Source organism: Dromiciops gliroides, chromosome 5 (assembly GCF_019393635.1).
Source record: "Dromiciops gliroides isolate mDroGli1 chromosome 5, mDroGli1.pri, whole genome shotgun sequence".
Classification (NCBI taxonomy): Eukaryota; Metazoa; Chordata; class Mammalia; order Microbiotheria; family Microbiotheriidae; genus Dromiciops; species Dromiciops gliroides.
In genome coordinates, this window is record NC_057865.1 from 287298951 (window position 1) to 287320641 (window position 21691).

General features: G+C 45.4%; 1 protein-coding gene across 26 annotated transcripts in view; it reads right to left on the reverse strand.

Moving 5' to 3' along the window:
* The window catches only part of RBFOX2 (RNA binding fox-1 homolog 2), a 305017-nt gene extending 284032 nt beyond the window's left edge, over positions 1–20985 (reverse strand). For all 26 annotated transcript variants that reach the window (XM_043966382.1, XM_043966384.1, XM_043966378.1 and 23 more), the window contains exon 1: positions 20629–20985. In XM_043966382.1, coding sequence (XP_043822317.1) covers positions 20629–20970 — 342 coding nt within the window. In that variant the 5' untranslated portion in view covers positions 20971–20985. The remainder of the gene's footprint in view (positions 1–20628) is intronic.
* Positions 20986–21691: the final 706 nt, after the last annotated feature.

Consider the following 21691-nt stretch of genomic DNA (forward strand, 5'->3'; position numbering starts at 1 on the left):
GCCACAGTGTTTATAGATGAATTTGGAAGGACAACAATCTGATTTTTAAAAAATAGAAAAGATCTCTCAAAATGTTAATAATCAACCATTTTCTTCATCGAGGACGGGGATACCACTCTTCGACTCTAGCACTGTAGACTCCGATATTCTAACATAAGAGGTAGAAATTATGAATAGAGAAAACAAATATGAGGGGAAAAAAGCTAGACAAGATATGTTTACTATGTGCTGGGCATTGTACTAAGTACTGAAAGCAGTTGCTGCTGTGGGTAATAATATTGAGAGTATGGAGAGATGATTCTCAAGATAGGTGAAAGAGAAGATGATAACAAATGCTGAGAAAAATCATGGCCAAAATACTGTGATGTTTAAAATCTAAATGTGTGGTCGTCTTAAATTAGAAGCTTTAGCACCAGTATTTGGGCATTAAACATTTATTAAAGCATGCCAGGTAGGCCTATCTAGCCTAGAGTTCCAGCCTGGTCTGGTCTGGTCTGATCTGGTCTGATCTGGTTCTTCCTCAAGTCCTCTGCCACAAGCCTGCTTCAACCACAAACTCCCTTCAAACTGAGTGTAGAAGCTTTCTATAGGTCTGGAGCAGAGGCGGTCCTTACACACTGCTTCAAGCTGATTGGTTAGCATCATCCAAATCCATTGGTTCACTGGACTTGAAGGTGGTCTTGAGTTAAGTTCAAAGTCTAGCTTCTGAGAACAATACCTTCTTAAGGGCTAGCCAGGTGTGATTACAATCTAGTTAACTTGAAGTAGGCTAATCATCAGTCAATCACTCTCACTTAATTCAATCAGTTTATATTAATCTCCAGGTGGACCTTTGAGTATCTGATAAATCCCATTAGTTTATCACAATAGGCAATCAAAATCTTTATGAACATAGTCTATACCCATACACTGAAGGCACCTGGTAGGTATGAGAAAGAGCACAGAATCAGTTCTGAACTGCAAAGCCCTCAGCGAACTTAGAGTCCAACTATTTCATTTTACAGAGTAAGAAATCAAGCCCCAGAGAGATTAAAAGACTTGCCCAAAGTCACATAGACTGTAAGGGGCAGAAAGGAACAGTCAAGCTTTTGTCAATGACATCCTATAATTGATCATGCCTTTGTAGTCATATAACTGACTGAAAGATGCAGAAATCACAAGCTACCCTTCTGTTCAATGTTTGATAACTGCAGAAAGCATTTGATTCAGCAGAGCAATACACAGCCCTAGGAGCTCTCCTCTAGGGGCAGCTAGGTGGCGCAGTGGATAGAGCACCGGCCCTGCATTCAGGAGGACCTGATTTCAAATTCAGCCTCAGACACTTGACACTTACTAGCTGTGTGACCCTGGGCAAGTCACTTAACCCCAATTGCCTCAAAAAAAAAAAAAAAAGAGCTCTCCTCTAACAAGGTATCTTGGATGTTTATGCAAAAATCATACATGATTCCTTCAAAAATGCAACAGAGATAACTTCATTAATACCAATTATTCCTATTTTAAGCGAGACATAAAACAGGGAGGCAATCTCAACAAAGGTGTCTATATTGTCACAGAGCAGAATGCAAGCCCCCTGAGGGCAGGGACTACATACTTAACCCTTAGCACTGTGCTAGTCAGGAAGACACTTAAATGACTGCTGACAGAGCGATGTGGTGCATAATCCAAAGGGAAGGATTGCTCTATTTGGTGAAGTCTCCCAGATGGTCCCATTAACAGATCATATTTTACTAACTATATCAAGCCCCAGAATATTGCAGAGCCCTCTAAAAACATCCATAATCATTCAAGAAAAGCTCAACCTAACAAGTGAATGATGAATATTGTCCAAAATGATCTGTAAGTGGACAAGTGGCCCAAAGAGTTGGTGAATGAGCACATCTTAGATCTTGCAGAGGCACAATAGGCCAGGCCCCAAGTCAAAGAGAAGAAAGCAGTCTGTACCGCACTTAGAAAAATAATTCAGTGCTTTTCACAAACCCAAGCCTTTCCCTTAAACAAAATGCCTATTTTCACAGGACTCTTCTTTGGAAGATACTCTATGGCAGTTGTGAACCACAAAATACCATCCTCTCCAAAGATACAAAATCTGGGGCTCCCCAAAAGGCAATGAAGAAACATAGGTAAATATTAATAGTTCAAAGTACCTTACCAACCAAAACTCATGCACAAGATGTGTCATAAAATATAGGATTAAACAGCTGTGAGTGGGGGAAAGTGGTCTGCCAGTCATAGAGTGAGAGTGAAGATTAACAGAGAGACAGCCCATGGCTTTCACTGGTACTCACATAATGTTAAAAGACCTGCATAAAGACCATTAGCACATTAGGAAATGCCCTCACCACCCACCCCCAAGAAAATTTGCAGAAAGATAGAGACAAGAGTAGCACAAAACAATAAGAGGTTAACAGGGGTGGGGTGCAATTTTTATGATCAGAGTGTCCATACAGATGAGATCACAAATCCAAAACAATGAATTGTGCAGAGCATGTATGCTCTATTCATGGAAAATAAAATAAAAAGAAACCAGCTTACACGAAATCAAGCAAACCACTGAAATCCTTAGGTTCTCTGAGTCACAGCACAAGCTCTGTGGTCCTCCTACCAAGGGGGGCATGGACATGCATCAGTCCATCCTCCTAGGACCAGTTTCACTAAGCAACTTGCCCCAGGGCTGGCCCCAGGAGGCTTTTTTAGCCATGGCATTTCTAAAAGTCCTAAAACTCTAAAATGAAAATTAAAATCTATCAAGGCTACAATCAACCATCTGAACTTCCACAAAAGAAACCATACAACTTTGTAACACCGATGACTAAACTTTTGTTTGGACAGAAAGAACTTTCTAACTGTAGGGTTGGTTATTCGATGCACTTTTTTAAAAACCATGATTCTGAGAAGCAGTCCATAGGCTTCAACAGAATGACTGCCAAATGGGGTCCAGCACACAGAAAAAAAGTTAAGCTTTAATTTAAGAACCCTTGGTTGAAAATGGGGAGTCTGGGACCAGACAATCTCTTATGGTTCATTCCAGTTCTGTGGGTCTATGAAATAAAAATCATTCAACAAGGGGTGTGTGTGTGTGTGTGTGTGTGTGTGTGTGTGTGTGTGTGTGTGTGTGTCCAGTACTAAAACAGGAAGCTAGGTGACACAGTGGATAGAATCTGGGCCTGGAGTCAGGAAACCACCTTCCTGAGTTCAAATCTGACCTCAGACACTTACTAGCTATGTGACCATGGGCAAGTCACCTCTTTGCCTCTGTTTTTTCATCTGTAAAATGAGCTGGAGAAAGAAATGGCAAACCACTCTAGTGTCTTTGCCCAGACCCAAATGGGATCACAAAGAATAGAACACAACTGGGGCAGCTAGATGGCGTAGTGGATAAAGCACTGGCCTTGGATTCAGGAGGACCTGAGTTCAAATCCAGCCTCAGACACTTGACACTAGATGTGTGACCCTGGGCAAGTCACTTAACCCTCATTGCCCTGCAAAAAAACAAAAACAAAAACAGAATAGGACACAACTGAAATGACTGAACAACAACAGCACTAAAACACCAAGTAAACAAAAAAAAGTCACACTGAACCTCAAATAATAAGACGACAATTAACTTCTATAACTTATTCAATGAAACTAGAAACATGGGTCTCAAAAAAGGCTTCAAGAGATAGAAAAAGTCAGCCCACAAGGAGTATCTATTCCAAATTGCTCCTAGAAAGACAAACCCAAAACAAGAGTTAAAGAAAAAAAACATTATTTTATGATAGCAAAGAAATGCAAATTATGGGGATGCTCAACAATTGGAGAATGACTGAACAAGTTGTGGTATATGATTGTAATGGAATATCATTGTGCCACAAGAATACTATCGTGCTGTAAGAAATGATATGGGGGGGCAGCTAGGTGGTGCAGTGGATAGAGCACTGGCCCTGGAGTCAGGAGTACCTGAGTTCAAATCCGGCCTCAGACATTTAACACTTACTAGCTGTGTGACCTTGGGCAAAAAATGAAGTGAACAGAACCAGGAGAACTTTTTACACAGTAACAGCAAATTGTACAATGATCAACTGTGAATGACTTAACTCTTCTCAGCAATACAATAATCCAAGACAATACCAAAGGAATCATGATGATGTATACTATCTATCGCCAGAGTGAGAACTGATCAACTGAGTGCACAATAAAGCATGTTTTTTCACTTTATTTTTCTTGCTTTTTTTTGGTAACATGGCTAATATAGAAACATGTTTTGCATGACTTAACATGTAACTGATATCATATTTTGCTTGTCTTCTCAATGGGTGGGGGAGAGGTTGGAGAGAGGGAGAGGATTTGAAATTCAAAATTTTTAAAAAGAATGGTAAAATTTTAAAAGCAAGAGAAAACTGCATACCACCCAGTAATCTAAGCATTTTTAAAATACAGCTGACCAAAATCATTAATGGTCCCTAAGAAGCACCCCTCTGAAAGACTTTTGCATGCATGTATGTGTTAATACTAACTAAAGTTTGAAGCTAGTTAACATCCAGATAAATCAGTTAATCATCAATCATTGTGGTTGTTTGTCCTTCGTTCTCAAAGAGGCCATCGGGAGGTGATGTCATGACTTTGCAATAAATTGGATATAAGTGAGGTCCAGTGGCAAGATATACATCAGGACTACTGGAGATAGCCCTGGATGTTTAAAACAATTAGGATTATGTGACTTGCTCAGGGTCACCCAGCTAGTAAGTGTATGAGGTGAGATTTGAACTCATATCCTCCCAACTTCAGAGCCAGTACTCTATCCACTTCAAAACCTAGCTGCCCCGAATCATATCAGTGGATAAAGCACTGGCCCTGGATTCAGGAGGACCTGAGTTCAAATCCAGCCTCAGACACTTGGCACTTACTAGCTGTGTGACCCTGGGCAAGTCACTTAACCCTCAATGCCCCACAAAAACAAACAAGAAACCCAAAGACAAAATGCTTCTGGGGTTGGAAGCAGGGGAGGAATTTGTTGATAATAACTACTACTAATCCTATTTCCATCCACATAACATGTTTAGGTTAACAATGTGCTTTCCTAAGTCTGTCTATTATATCATTTCATGTGACTGATAGGCAAGGCCAGTGTTACCATTCTCATCTGACAGATGAGAAAACTGAATCCAGATCAGTTCATTGGCTTGCTAAAGGCCGAAGAGCTGGTAAAAGTGGTAAAACCAAGGACTTCTGATTCTAAATTCAGTGTTCCTCCTGACATTATCCCACGTGGCCATCATCATCAAAACAAACCACTCACTAAGCATGAGAGATACACTGTAACGATAAAGGATGACTTATGATGCAGAAATCAATCATGGGATCACAGAGGGAGGAAGGTGAAAATAGAGATGACATCCCTTCCAATGTCAAGTCCTTGATATCAACCAATGGAAACAGACTTTTCCAGTCAAAAAACTGATTTTCCAAATATGTCAGACATCAGCCAAAAAATATGAAATGATAAAACCTCAGATGTAGAAGGGCCTTAGTTTTTCAATGCCTTCATTTTATATCTGAGGAAATGAATCCCAAAGAGAGACTGTGACATACTCAAGGCCATACAAATAATAAGCACCAAGGATGTGACTAGTACCAGATCTCCTGTCTCAAAGTCCATAGATCTCTTCGATCCTTCAACAAGTATTTATTAAGCACCTACTCTGTGCCAGGCATCATACACCTCATCAAACATACTGCCTCTGCAGGAAACAATGAAACAATGAAAGCGAGATCGTCCTGATACCATCAGGGATAGAGACTTTTGGACTCTAATATATAGATACACACACAAGAACTGACACACATTGGGGCAGCTAGGTGGCGCAGTGGGTAGAGCACTGGCCCTGGAGTCAGGAGTACCTGAGTTCAAATCCGGTCTCAGACACTTAACACTTACTAGCTGTGTGACCCTGGGCAAGTCTCTTAACCCCAATTGTCTCACTAAAAAAAAAAAATTTTTAATTTAAAAAAAAAGAACTGACACACATTTATGTGTGAAATGGCCAACTCAAGGGACAGTTGGGCACTCACATCACACATTTCAATTTGGCAGCCTCTGCCTCTGTATGTGTCTGTCTCTCACACGCACAAGTACAATAGCATAAGGCAAGAGGGCTGAAGACACAACTCATACTACTAACTTCCCAGCAATCTTTGCCACCCCCTCCCCAGCCCCCACTGCAGGAAGCAACCATTTTAGGACTTCCTGAGGTTGCCGAAGAATCTCCAATCCTATGTGCCAGATACTGACAGCGACAATGTCCTTTCACAGGTTCCAATCAACGAAGGAGGTTTTGTGGGAACTCAGGACCAGCAGGGAGCGTCATCCAGTCTTGCCAAGCCCAACTCGGAAATCATCTGATCCTGTTCCGTTCTCTCCTATCTCCTGGGAATATACCAACAGCAGGTGGAAGCTGTTGAAGCGACATGTTCAAACTGACTGGGGACCAGGAAGTCTCAAAAGCAGACGCTTCCTTCCAGGAGGGGGAAGAGGAGAAGGGTAAAATGCTCAATTAAACATCTACAGTCCCTTTTTCTTCTCCAACCAAAATCTATGACATCCAGAATGGCCAAGGGACACATAACTGCTGCAGGACACAGAGCACACACGCTGAGATCAAGAGCTGGAGGGGGCTTGTGAGATCACCCAATCCAACCCCCTCCTCTCACACGTGGAAGATTCAATGACTAGCTTCAAGTTACACAGCTATTATTCAGCAAAGCGGAGATGTGAACTCAAGTCCTCTAACTCCAAATCCTCTACGCTTTCCAACGTAACAAAAGATAAAAATCACCAGGACTGAGGGAACTGAAACCGTTTTCTGTCAAATGACAACTACACACATTTCTGGAGCACTTTTCTCACAGAAATCCGAACAAGTCTCATCGCCCTGGACCTCATCTGTAAAATGAGCGGGTTAAACTAGATGCTCTCTAAGGTCCCTTCCATCTGTACCTCTATGAGCCTATGGGGCAAATAATGAAAGCATTAGCACTCCCGTTTTACAGATGAGGAAACTGAGGCTCAGATCAGTTCCCTGCACATAGTAGTTAATGAGTAGTATAAGGGAGATCTGAACCAGATTCTCTGACTTCAAAGTCAGTGTTCATTTCACTCTACGACAGCTGTCTCTAAGTCACGTCAGGAGGGCTACCTATGCTGTGGCATCTCTCTTTGCCTGAAGAATCCAAAATAAACAGAGCAGACCCATTAAAAAGTCCCAACAATTTCCAGAAAAAGTGACCCCAAAGCCCTAGTGTCTCATGACAGCCCACACACCCTGAGTTGAGCTCCTTAAATGACATCTTTGTAAGAATACTGCAAGACATCATTACAGGGACAGCAATGACTACCCCTCCCCCAGGACAGCTGCCAATTTCCAGTGGCAAAAGTTTCCCAAAATAAAGCAGTAAGAACCTCCCATGAGCCTCAGCACTGTGGCTCAAGAGCAGCAGGATCCCTAGTCAGTTCCAAGAGGTCAAAGTTGGCCTGTTCTGGCAATACCTAACATCTGGACACTGCCTCTAGAAATGCTAACTTTGCCCCTGACACTTCCCTGACACGTTCCCAAAGCTGGACTGAACGTGTTAAAACCGCTCTACTGCCTACCCTCCACCTCACATAGTTACTAGCTTTTTCCATCCATTCCCCAAATTAAAAAGTACTTGGATTGTAGAAGAAGCAGTTATGATGTGACACAACCAATCTAGCCAGAAAGACAAAAATAGACCATATCCCTCTTCAAAAACCACATCCCTGGAAGAAAGTTTCCAATTACCTGATACAAAGATACTTTTTTCCCCACTTTGGAAAAAAAACTTAGGAGCCAGCATCAAAGGGGGAAAAACTACCACCCAGAAAGCTATATTTGAGAGCTTGAATTAGCTAAGGAATTAGGTTTTAGTAAGACCAGGAATTCATCTTATGTGAAAATTCTAAACTTCCATAGTCATTTTCTACCCTGAGGAAAACAAGGTTTATCTGCATTTGGTCATTCAAGAATGTCAACTGCTTCCTGAATGGCAGATATCAATATTCTTGGTGCCCTGGGCTTTCCAGCTCCAACAGCTGGATGTCATGTGTGTGCATAAAAAGCTATAGGAGAGTAGCAGAGAATTACTCTTATGCCCTCCTGAGATCCTAACTTTATTCATTCAGAGGCTCCCCAGAAGAGACTCCTCTCTGAAAAGGTCCTACATAGATCAACAGTGCCAGGAAGGCAGGACAAAAGAATACCCAAGTTATGGAAGGATCTAACCTGGGACAAAAGTGAACAAAGAGGGGGCAGCTAGGTGGCACAGTGGATAAAGCACTGGCCCTGGATTCAGGAGGACCTGAGTTCAAATCCAGCCTCAGACACTTGACACTAGCTGTGTGACCCTGGGTAAGTCACTTAACCCTCATTGCACCACCCAAAAAAAAAATCAAAAGTGAACAAAGATCTAGCCCAAGGAGGTCAAAGACAAAAAAGAAAGGACACACACACACACACACACACACACACACGAGAACTTTTTGAGGTAGCAAAAAATGGAATCAAGTAGCTAAACAAGCCATGGGTATATGGATACAATGGAATATCGTTCCTAGTCTCTATCCCCTTCTCTCTCATACAATCACCACCAGCGTAGTTCAGTCCCATCAATTCTCACCTCAGTCTCTCCTCTAGTCTCCTCTCAAGCCTCAACCCACTCCAATCCATCCTCCTCCCCAAAGCCATCAAATCGACATCACCTACGACTCAATAAACTCCAGTGGCCTTTTACCACTATTAGCTTTCTGAGAAAATGTAACCTTCTCTTCACAACGTGGCTCCCTGACTCCTTTCTGGTCTTTTTACCCCATACTTCTCCCTATTGGCCACAATGGTTTACCTGCTATTACACACATTAAACTCCTCCTCCCATCTCTGGGCCTTACCCTCCTCCTCCGTGCCCCCATGCCTGGAGCCCTCCCTCCCTCCTCACCTCCACCTCTTGGCATCCCTCACTTCTTTCAAGATTCAGCTCAAGGGTCACCTTCAACAGGAAGTAAAAGGAAGATCCTTCCAGGTCCCCAAAACCACTAGTATGCTCCCTCCCAAAACCACATTATGCTCATTCAGCATGTGTTCTGCAGAGACCATGTAAACTGTGCATATACGTGTGTGTGTGTGTGTATACCTATTAGAATGTTATCAGTTTCTTGAAGGGACAAACAGCTTCACTTTCATCTGTTTCCTCGGTGCTTATGAGCACAGCACCTGGCACATAACTGACTATACTATGTAAGAAATGAAGACCATATAAACCTGGGAGACTTGAATGAAGTAAGGCAAAATGAAGCAAAACCAGGAAAACAGCATATCCACCATAACTACAATAATGTAAACAAAAACAACACTAAAAGGCAAATGATTTCAGATCATTTTAATTGGGGTTTAAATTTTGCAAAGTCCTTTGAACACATTATCACATCTAATCCTCACAACTACCGTGTGAGATAGGCACTATCCCCATTTTATAGTCGTTGCTGTTTCTCGAAGAGGACTATGACATCGGGAAGGTGATGTCATGACTCAAGTGAGGGAGAAGCCTCACATCTGGATCCAGTGGCAAGATATACATGAGAGGACTGATGGCCGCACCTTTTTTATAAACAAAAACAGAAGCCATACCAGTGGGCTGTTCACCTGGCAATTATTTGTGGGGGTTGGGGGCTGGGGGGAGGGGGGGGCATGTCATGGCAATCTGAGCAATCATGGCAGGTAGACGACACAGTGGATAGGGCCCTGGGCCTAGAGTCAGGAAGACTCATCTTCCTGAGTTCAAATCTGACCTCAGACACTTTCCAGCTGTGTGACCCTGGGCAAGTCACTTTACCCTGTTTGCCTTAGTTTCCTCATCTGCAAAATGAGCTGGAGAAAGAAATGGCCAAGCACCCCAGCATCTCTGCCAAGAAAACTCCAGATGGGGTCATGGAGAGTCAGACATGACTGCAAAACAACTGAACACACACACACACACACAACCTAGGAAACAAAGAAAAATCCAAAATGTCTCCACCCTTGTGGCCCCCTTCTACCTCAGCAGTGACTGTGACAAGATAGCATGAAAGCATGTAGAGGATGCTAAGAATGACAGGGTTTGGGGTTTGGGGTTTGTTTTTTACCAACAACAAACATTAATTTAACCGCTGAGACTCTCAATGTGAGATCTCTGACCAATGGCCAACAAGGGGACATAGACGACAAGAAGCTGAATCATGTCAATCTTGACATTCATGCTCTTGAAAAAACAACAAGAAGAAAGATGCTGGTAAATGCAAAGCTGGCTCACTCACAGGTACTCCCTGGAGGGGTAACAGCTACAAGAAATATTCTTTCCTGTGGTCATCACACTGCAATAAGAACCACCATGAAGGTACCCAACCCAGAAGAGACTGTATGAAGAAAACTGTATTGGCAAGACCTCCGTGAGCGTTCCCTGCTTTCCTACTGAGATAAAGGAAATGTGCTAATTACCTCTTCTTTGGGCAGTTATGGTACTGAGAGCTTTACTTTGCAGGCTTGTTTGGTTCTTTTTTTAAAATTTGCTCAGTCAACAAGCATTTATTAATGCTCAGTGCAGGGAGGAAGGGGTCTAGTACAAGGTCAGAATAGTTACGTGCTTATTAACTTAAAAATTATTTTTTTTCTTAAAAAAAAAAGTAGCAGAAAAGGGGGACAGTTAGCAGCCTGGCAGGAGGCAGGGCAGGGATAAGGAGCTGGGAAGGGAGGTACCTGTAGGAACTCTACCATGTCTGCCTTCAAAACTGAGTTTCAACAAACCAATAAAGTTTCCTCACTTTTTCAAACATGAAATCTGAAAAAAAAACAAACCATTATATGCACATTGTATAATGGCTATCAGCTTTGTATTTTTGATTGAGAAACGTCAGTTAGAACACCTAAGAATCATCGAGGAACAGAGGGAAAGATTAGGGCTGCAGATTAGCAAAGCGGTTCTCATCCCAAATACAAGGATTATCTCAGGATAACCATACCCCCACATCACTGCAGTAACCCGGGCATCAAGACAGAATTGGAACAGGGTTCTTGCCTCTCTCTTCTGCATGTTCTTCTTCCTTTAACCAAAATTTCACAAAAGAGGCTTTGACACAAGTATATTGTAAACATACAATTAGAAAGAGGATTCTAGATAAATAGAATTATTACTCCAGATGACTGCAGGTGGCGGCTGTCACTGAAGTAAGCTTCCTCGTGGGTTCTAGTCTCCTTGCCATTGGTGCTTCTCCAAGCTGACACCGGATAGCAACAAAGGTTAGCTAGAGATTTGATATGTATCTTGTAAAGAAAGCTGGGCTAGGCATTCCACTCATCATTCTCTACAGGGTAAACAGGGATTGCCTGGTAATTCTCCAACTTGATGTCACAGGCATTGACAATTTCCAGAACTCAGAGAGACAGGATGACTTCAGCAAGTCGGTTTCTTCAAACTCTGTCGGTTTATGTGGGTGCAGCGAGCTCCACTCAGGTTATAAGGCGGAGTTGTCTTTATTCAGGTACAGCCACGGGCTCACAAATGGTAGTGACTGGAGTCTGAAGAAACAGACAGGGTGAGGAGCTGAGTGTGCCCCTAGCAGCATTGGGGTTCTTATTCTTCTCTCCTTCAGTCTCCAGACCAGCAGGCAGCTTACTGGCTAAGGCTTCCTCATCTAATCCATCTCTGATCGGTTTAGATAATCCCCTTTGAGTGGTACTGATCCTGTTAGGAGGGTTGTGCAAAGCTGCTTGGGCCAGGATTGGGACAAATCCCATCAGGCCTGTCATATGAATCCGGGACATATTTCAATAATTTGGGGTTGGTAAAGTGGATTGGGAAATTAGTCGCAAGTGTGAGCTCTGATACCTGATGTTCATTAAATCACTTCATAAGCTCCTATGAAGAAAGCACCAACTCTGTTAAGGCATCTTGGGAACAAATCTCCTTTGGAGGTTTGGATCTGAGTGAAGACTGAGCCTAACTTCCTTGGTTCTTCAGCTCTTACACTGTCTGATTACTTATACTGGTAGGTAAGTGTGAGGCAGTAGAAAGCAGACCGACATTAAAGTTAGAAGAGTTCAGTTTGAGTCATGGCTCCTGTGACCTTGAGCAAGGTATTGGGGTTCCATGTCCCTCACTTTCCCTATCTATAAAATGGCAATGAAGAAAATTTGAACTTTAAAGTGCTTTATAAATTTGAACTATTATTATTTTGCCCATTAATGAGTTTATTCAGTCAAGTTCTAACAATCAAGTTATTCATAGAATCAGAGATGGGAGGTACTTTGAAGATCATCAAATTGACAGAAAATCAAAAGTTAAATGACCTGAGATTTTCAGGTCCTGCGTAACCCCACTCTTCCGTTTGATGTTTACTTATCCCTGGGAGTGACAGCCTGAATCCTTTCTTCATGCAGAACCCCAACTTATCTTCCCCACCCCATTTTCCTAGTCCCAAAGAGTGATGAGGTTTTAGGACACGTCTATTGAAGATGTGTTGGTCCACCCTGGGCCTTACTGGATTGCAATCCCCATGGGGGTGTACCAGACATACTTAGTAACCTGTCATGTAAACTTTGGAGCTTCCTGTCCAAGTCATTGACCTCGAGTTGGGCCAGCCTTATTGATCCAGTGACCCCACTTACAGGGCTGGAAAGAAGCAGAGTGCTCATCACAGGAGAGTCTCTTTTGTTTGCTGGTATGTGCTGGGGTGGGGGGATGAGCTGGTAAAGCCTAGTCACATCCTCACATCCAGTTTCTTTTGCTAATGGCAGGGTAGTTGACTTATTCCTTTCAGGGAGAAAAAAATCAGAAAGCTATAATGACTGTTCCCGATTTGGGAACAGTGGGGCATAAAATCCCAAAAGATTCCTGCTTGGAGGGTGGAGTCAGATGTCAAGCTGCCTGTACTCTGGTCAGAGGAGCCGATGGAGTGGCAGGGTTGGTTCTCCCTTCAGCAGATTTCTGAAGGTTGTTGAGCTAGGAGTCCTAGATGGCCTCTCAACAGAAAGGGGTCATCAATCAGGCTTCTTTGTCATTCTCAGGCTCCTCTTCAGATTCTTCTCAGGGCCTGCTTTACAGGCTTACATGCAGACTATAACTAACCCCGTCCTGTGTAATGTTCCAAGGCTGTTTCAGCTCTCCATTGATGTCAGAGCTAAAGGTGAAGGAAGGCTCTCTGAAAATAACGGGTGACTGGGATGGGAGTGGGGGACAAGGCAATCTGATCCTCGGTTTCCTGTACGCAAACATTAATTGAAAGCAGGTGTGTATGAGCTGTCAAATTCCCTGTCCACCCCGTGGAGAATGATGAGTAGAATGCTACTCTAGGTAGTACAAGCTGGAGGTCCAGAGGCCAACTTTCTTTACAGTATGATCAATGTCAAAGCTAGCTAATCTCTGCTGCCTTCACACAAGGAGACCATGGAGGAAGGAAACTCCAGTGAAGGCAGACACCTGGACTCATCCTGTGGAATAATTCTATCTGGAATCCCCTTCTAATTCTGTATTCACAACACACTGGTGTTCAAGCTGTGTGGGCATTTCTCATCTCCCCCACTGGAACGCATCTTCTATTGAGGGGAGGGGGCACCCAACAACAACTTAGGGTGGCAGGGCTATGTACCACTGCCCACCCCATCCCCAAGAAAACCAGGAGTTGCCACACACTCATGTGGTCTCACCACCATTGTATGGGGGTCAGGGGGTGCAAATCTTCTCAGTCAGGTGCTGCCACAAGCAACACCATACTCCCCTTACCCTTAAAAAAGCTGATTAGAACAAACAGCACAATTTGCACTGCTCCAAGTTAGTTAACTTAGAGCTGGTTAAAGCTTTGAAGGGCCCTGAGCTATCTATCTTTATACCCCCTAGTTTAACTGTCTAGCATTGAATAACCACACATCCTAAATGAACTAATTCAAAGCCTACTGTAATCCTCACATAGAATCACTCTCTCAGTTCCACATTCACTATCTTCCATGTGAAGCCTGGTATCACTTCTACTTCATAATGCCTCAGTTTCTCCACTTACAAAACCATGTTATTCCCCTATGAATCAAAGGATCATTGTTGTTCACAATGTTGTTTTTAGAAGAAAAACCATGAAAATATGTTGTGTTTTACCAAGGACAATGTAAAACTAAAAGCTCTATCCAGTCAAATCCAGAAAGAAGGAAAGGCCTCTGGAGAAAGGAGAAAGCACACCTCCCTTCCTCCCTCCTTTGTCGAGGCGGGGGCAGGGGAGTGGAGGAGAGCTGAGGGGTTACTCGATTTTGCTGAAAGGCTCTCTTCCCTTTCTTTTAGTGCCTTGTTATCAGGGATGGCTAGATAGGGAAAGGAGAGTGATCCAAAGCACAAAGACATCCATTTGGTAAAGAGATGCAGCCTAGAATCACTCTTTCCCATCACACCACAGGAGTTTTTCCTAAAAGCTCTAGCAACATAAGTATGGTTAGGTTTACCTGATATATGTTTACTAGTAGTTGAATTACCTTTTCATAAATCAAATTTTAAATTTCCCTGGGAAGATCCATTTTTATAAAAGAAAAGATTGCCTATATCAAGCTAAGCTTCCCTAAATTAGGTCCCTAATTTACGCGGTTTATATTCAGTTCAACAAATATTTCTTAAGCACCTGCTGGGTGAAAGGCATCAGTCTGCTCACTAAGGATGCCAAAATGGGGGGGGGGGGGGGGCAGAAGGAGAGGCATCCTCTAGGCCACTGTGTTAAAGGCTATACTGTAATAGAGATGAAGTTTAATGAATAATTAAAAAATAAATTTTCCAGGTACATTTTCCCTTTAACAACTGATCCCATTTCCCCAAATACATTTCAGTTGTTCAAGGCGTCTTCGTCCCTTACCTGCCACAGTTTGGCTGTAGAACATTGTATTGCAGCAGTAGAATTGTTCTCAGTCCCTCTTCCATCCATTCCTCTTTTGGAGATTTTCACATATTACAGACTGGATCTGCTAAGATCCTAATCATTTGGCTCTCTTCTAGGGATATATTCTGAACCCAAAATTACAACATAAACACTAAGGATCTTCTCAACTCTCCTAAAATTACATTCTAGAAACTAATGATTTCTTGCAAAGAGACAGTAAATCCAACTTCCTAGATACCCCACTCCCACCTGACCACCACTAGCTCTTTGGAAAATAGAACTCTGAACTTTAGGACCCTACTCAATACTTTAGAAAAAACCTTCTGGTTCCCTCAGTCTATGAAGTGGGATTTAGAGGGGTCTGTGGGTATCTCATGGAGTCAGAAGACCAGGTTTGAATCTCAACTGTATTACCTACTACTTGTAGGGACTGGGCTCAATCCCTTCTCCCACTAGGCCTCAGTTTCTTCATCTGCAAAATATGGAGACTGAACTAGTTGACCTTTAAGGTTCCTACAAGATCTAAGTCCTATGATTATTATCATTGAGAAGGGAGGGGAATTTCATCAAGGTGCCTTCATCTCTGGGATTCAGCATTTCTCCATGGTTTTCACCAGGATGTTATACAATCAAGTAAGATAAAATACAGTCAACTCAATTCATTTCAAAAACCCTTTAGTGGAGCAGCTAGGTGGAGAGGTAGATAAAGCACCAGCCCTGGATTCAAGAGGACCTGATTTCAAATCTGACCTCAGACACTTGACACTTACTAGCTGTGTGACCCTGGGCAAGTCACTTAACCCTCACTGCCCCACAAAACAAAATAAACCTTTAGTGAGAATCTTCCAAGTGTTCTACATTGTGATACCAAGGACATCCCATACCAGCCCCAACAAGGGCAATTTCCTTAGGAAAGAACTCCATGAAGCATGCAGGCACAAAAAAGCACCCGGGAATAGTCACTGAAAGATGATAGAGGGAAAGGGGCCCAGGTGGACTTTACAAGAAACAAACAGTACTAGGTCAGATTGGTGAGGGCCAATCATCAGGCAGGCGATCAAACTTCTAGAGTATATTTCATCGAGGAACACGAGCTGAACAGGTTACAAGCAGCAGTGTCTGACTGCCCTCTAGTACATCCACATGGAGTGGAAAGAAGAAGGGCAGCTTGAGTCACCCACTAGAGGTATGAGTTCAAATTCCATCTCCAAAACCAGCTACATGACCAAGGCTAAGTCACTGCAATCCTGTGAACCCCAGCTTCCTCTTCCGTAAAACAGGGACTAAATACCTGTAAAACCCCCTCTCTAGAGGACAAATGTGACACTCCAATGAATTAATAATGTACGTAAAGAGTTTTACAAACCTCAAAGCATTATATAAATGTCAACTTTTATAACATGAGAACCACTATGGCATAGTAGACAAAGAGGTGGCCTCAAAGCCAGAAAGCCCTGAGTTCAAGTCCCAACTCAAACACACATCACCTGTGCTATCATAGGCAAGTTCCTTCATCTCTCAATACCCCAGAAAACTCTCTCAAACAGTTAATGAAAGAAAAGGAAGGAGCCTCTGCAGATCTGGTGAGACTAGGTCCTCAGACAATATTCTCTTCCTTCTCTCTGCCTGCCACCTTCCTTGACTTCCTCCAAGTCGCAGATAAAGTCCCCAGCCCCTGCACACTGGAGCCTTCCGTCTGGGCATTACCTCCTACTTCTCCTGTCCAGAGCTTCTTTATAGACCCTTGTTTGGAGGCTGTCTCCCCCATCAGACTGGGAGCATCCTGAAGGCAGGGGACTGTCTTTTGTCTGTCTTTGTATTTCCAGAGCTTGCCACAATGCCTGGCACATAGTATGCATAATAATAAATGTACACTGACCTGCACTGGTAGCTGGCGTTTCCTCCCCCAGGAGTTACCTATATAAATAAAATCCTCCGGCCATTCCCAATCATGTAAAAATAGTAGGACACAAGCAGGTAGGTGGTAAAGTGAACAGAGGACTAGGATTGGACTTGAGAAGACCTGGCTTCAGATGCTTACTGGTTGTGTGACCCTAAGTAAGTCATTTAACCTCTGTCAGCCTCAATTTCCTCATCTGTAAAATGAAGGGGGTGGACTGGAGCATCTCACAGGTCCCTTCCGGCTCTGATCCTCTGGCGTTATCTACACACAGAACAAAAAGGCTTGATACAGGAAGGTCAGGCACCCTATCCCCAACACTGCCAGTCGAGATATCCGGAGGGAAGCCTGAAAGTCACCCACAGCACTACCAGAACCAGACTAAATACACTTGGGAAATGTTGAACAAAATAAATAAAAAGACAATGGGACACAGATAAGGTGAATCCATGGCTTTCTATGTCAAGATGCAGTCCATGGGCATCCTTGTGTATGTTTAATTGCCCCATTTCTATTTGAGTGGATGACACGGCCCCAAATCAGGGAGAGTTGGTTGAAAGGAGCCTTAGAAATCAACTAATCCAAGCCCCTCATTTTACAGATGAAGAAATTGAGGCCCAGAAGAATTAACTGGCATACCTAAGGCCACAGAATGAATAACTAAGTTAGAAGGTGAGAATGTACCTCTGCTTATGAAATCTGAGTTCACTCCATCCTTAACCCATGCAATTTTCCCTCTTTGTGAAAAGGCAATGAACTACAATAAATACATGAATGTGTGTGTCTATATATTATATAATTATATAATATATAGACACACATATATACATATAGCTCACACTGAAGATAATTATTATCACAATCATTAGAATGAAAAGCTGGAACCTGGAAGAGCCACAAGGGGCTAAGTATAATTGTTGAGTTATTTCCCCTGGGCTCCTTTGATCAAAGGTCACATTCTCCCTCCTCCATGAAACTTTCCCTAACTACTTGAGGCTTAAGAGACACCTACCTAGCCCTCCACTCAACTTCTATGATCTCTTCTCTATACCTACCATTCCGCCTAGACAGACCCTCTAGGAGCTCCTATACAAAGAGAAACTTCTTTGTATTCCACCCAACACCTAGCACAGAGCTGGATGCTGGCAAGCCTTCAATTACTGTCATGCCCTTGGACTACAATAGCTAGAAAACTTAGGAACTAAAAAATAAGTAAATAAGCATCATCTGAAAATACAGTGAAAAAAAAAACCTGAGACTTAGAATTGCTTAATAAACTGCTCAATCTATTTCCTCTTCTGTATCCCCCCAAGGTCCCAGAACATTGGGACTTTACAAATTTAAGATCTTCAGCCAATCTGGAGAGAGATTATTCCTTTAGGTTAAGGGAGAGAAAAAAATCTTTCAAGTGACCAAAGGAACTGTGTCCTACAGAAACTAACAGCCAAGCCCCCAGTCAAAGTTCCAAGCGCTCAACATGCAGCTTTCACACTAACAATGGGACACCTCTGCCACTGCATTCTGTCTAGTTTGTTTCCAGGATCCTAGATTACAGCTCCCTGTAGTATTTCTCCCTACTAAAGTTCAGAACAAAACAGGTAAACCAAGCAAAAGAATCCAGTAAGAAGAAATGCCCTCAGTCTGGGCACTGCTGGGACCCCAGGGCACTGTAGGGAGACAAGTAGGTCAATTCCCTTAAATCAACACGTAACAGGACAAGACTCTTCTACAGAAGAGATTCTGTCTTTAAAGGAGAGCAAAGAATCCTACAGAAAAAATGCCATGCATAGGCACAAGCCATTTCTAGAAGCAAAGCAGAGAAAATGTTAAAGGTTTGCCTGAACTTTTAAGGGATATGGACAGTTCTGGTTGCACGATCGGTGCACCACAGCAAGCAGCACTCCCCCACCTCTCACACTAAATGAGGCTTTTCCAGTCTCAGACCATGCCCCCCTCCCCAACCACGAAGTACTCTGGCTCTGACCTCAGACCACGACCTCCCTGAAGCCACTGCCACAGACCAAACACCACGCTCCCCACTCTTTCCACCCCTAATTTCTCTGCTCAGAATCCTGAAGGTCCAGAAAACTTCCTTTCAGGCTTGAAGACAAGGAAGTGGTAAAGAACTTTCAGGGAAGCCTGGCTGTATGTCCAAAAGGGATGGATGCAGCAAGCATGGCACGGGGGACACTTCTTGGCTCTTGATTCAGTCTCAGCAATCATGCTACCCCAAGTTAAGGAGGCTCAGTGAGCTGTAACCACATTACTAAACTCTTCTGTTGCTAAAAGTCCCACAACTGATTTAACCCACAAGCTAAGCCACATCCCCTTTCTACTCTCTCTAGGAGTACCTTCTCCACCCCTCTTTTCTCTTGTCTAACTTCCCTCATTCAGCCTCCTCCACTTGTGGACCCTGTGGCCCCGGGGTCCCTTCCTTCTCCTTCCCCTGCCCCCAGCAACAAATCCAAGTTTACTTCCATCCCTTTCTCCTCAAGAATGGAGAAAAGGGATGGCCAAAGCGGTGGGGGGGGGGGGGGCTTATTATCTTTCATTCTCCAGTGTTTCCATGGGCCTCTGGGTCACACACTCACACACACACACACACACACACACACAGAGCTCTCTCTCTCTCTAGACCTCAATACCACCCACTCTTCAGACAAGGTGCCCTTAGACAAAATGAGAATTCCCCTTTCTAAAACATTCAATCTCCCTTTCCAAAACTGGATAGACCACCCAAAATTAAGCACTCCTCACCGACTCATTTCCAAAACTGAGTTTCCTCCATCACCAAATTGGGAATTCCCTCCCAAATGTTCCACTGTCAGTGTCCCTTCCCAAAAAATGAGGTGCTCTCAAAAAAATTGTCCCAAAAATTTGAGCACACTTCCAAAACACCCCATTTCAAAAATATGGGCCAACAAAATGAAACCCTTCCAAAAACAGCTGTGCCCCAGCTCTAAAACTAGATGCTCCCTTCACCAAACAAGGTGTCACCATAATTCCCCCAAAACAAGTCACTCCCAAATCTAGCATAGCCCTCCTCCCCCAAACTTCAAAATCTCAAAAACAAGGTATCCTCCCTGTTCCCAAACCCAGCTGTTCCCTTCCCCAAAAAGTTATCTTTCCAAAAATGATGCTCCCCGAAATGAGTGTCTTCAAAGCTAATGTCAGCTTCCCCAAAGCTAGCATTCCCTCCAAAATCTAAAGATTCCACTTTTCAAACCAGGGGCTTCCTTCCCCAAAACCAGCTAGCCATCACCCAAACCAGGTGTCTCTCCACAAAAAAACGAGTGCCCCACCCCCTAAGCTAGCATCCCTTTCTCCAGAGCTAGCTCGCCTTCCAAATATCTGAGCAACCAGCTTGCCCCCTCCTAAAACAAATGTCCCCCAAACCAGAGAGCCTTTGAAAAGCTGGGTATAACCATCCCTAAATAGAACGCTCTTCCCAGACGAGTGCCTTCAAAGGTAAGCACCCCCTTACTCAAAGCAGCTTGCCCTCCAAAATTTAAGCATGCCCCAAACCAGGTGTCCCCCTCCCAAATCAGGTGCCCCCTTCTCAGGGTAGGAGTTCTGCTCCCCCTAGTCATATGCCACTGCCTCAGGCGTGTCACTGCCCCTAGCCAGATGCCACCCCCAAGGTGTGTCACTCCCCCTTAGCTAGATGCCACTCTCCCAAGCGTCCCCCTCCCCTTAGCCAGATGCCCCCCCCCCAGGTGTCCCGCTGCCCCAGCCCGGCGCTCCTGCGGCCCCGCCCCCTTCGAGCGTGCCCCGGCGGCGGCCCCGCCCCGCTCACCTGCATGCCGCTGCCTCCAGCTCCCGCTCCAGCTCCGGCTCCGGCTCCGGCTCCCGCTCCGGCTCCGGCTCCCGCTCCAGCTCCCGCTGCTGCGGCTGACCCCTCGTCGGGCCGCGCCTGGGCCCGCGCCCCCGCGCCCTCCGCCCCTTCGTCGGTGCGCTGCCGCTTGCCCGGGCCGGGGTCAGCGGGGCCGGGGCCCGCGGGCGGCGGGGGCGGCGGCGGCGGGGGCGGCGGCTCCAGCTCGGGCTCCCGCTTGACTCCCCGCGCGGGGCCGGGCTGCGCGGGGGGCTGCGGGGGCGGCGGCGGCCGCGGCCGCGGCTGAGCCTGGGCCCCTTCCGCCATCCGCCCGCCCGCCAGCCCCGCCTCGCCTCCTCCGCCGCTCCGGGCCACACGCGACAGGCCGCCGCCTCTCGCGCCCTCACACACGCTCACCGCGCCGCGCCCCGCCACCGGCCGCGCGACTGTCGCGACTCACGGGCTCCCGGCGGCCCCGCCCCCTCCGCGCGCGCGCGAGCGACTCCCCGAGGCGGGCGCACTCTCTCACACACGCGGGCGGGCGGGGGCGCGTGCGCGTGCGCGGCGGGCCGGCCCCTGGCGCGCTGGCCTTGCTCCGCCGGGTTCCCCACGCCGGGCTCCCGGCAGCCTCGGTCTCAGCCTGAGCCTCGCTCTGAGTCTGGGCCTCGATCGCTCACGCCGGAGAAAGCACGCACGCGCCCCCGCTGCCGCCGCCGCCGCGCGCGCGCGCCCCCCCCACCCCGCCGGCTCGCCGCCCGCGCGCTCGGCTCCCGCGCTCTGGGTGTCTCACACACTCAAACCCTCGCAGCCGGGGAGCCAGACACAGACACACCTCTCGAGGACTCACGACCGGAGGAAAGGAGCGGGGCGGGTCCGGGATCCCTGGGGGGCGGATGTTTATTTGGGGGAGGGGCCCGGGACCCGGAGCGAGCTGACTGGCCCGGAGCTGCAGAGCCGCCGTCGCAGCAGCCCGGCAGGGGCGGGCCCGCGGGGAGAGGGCGGGACCCGAGCCCTTCGGCAATCTCCGTCGCCTCCAGCCAGTAAGGCC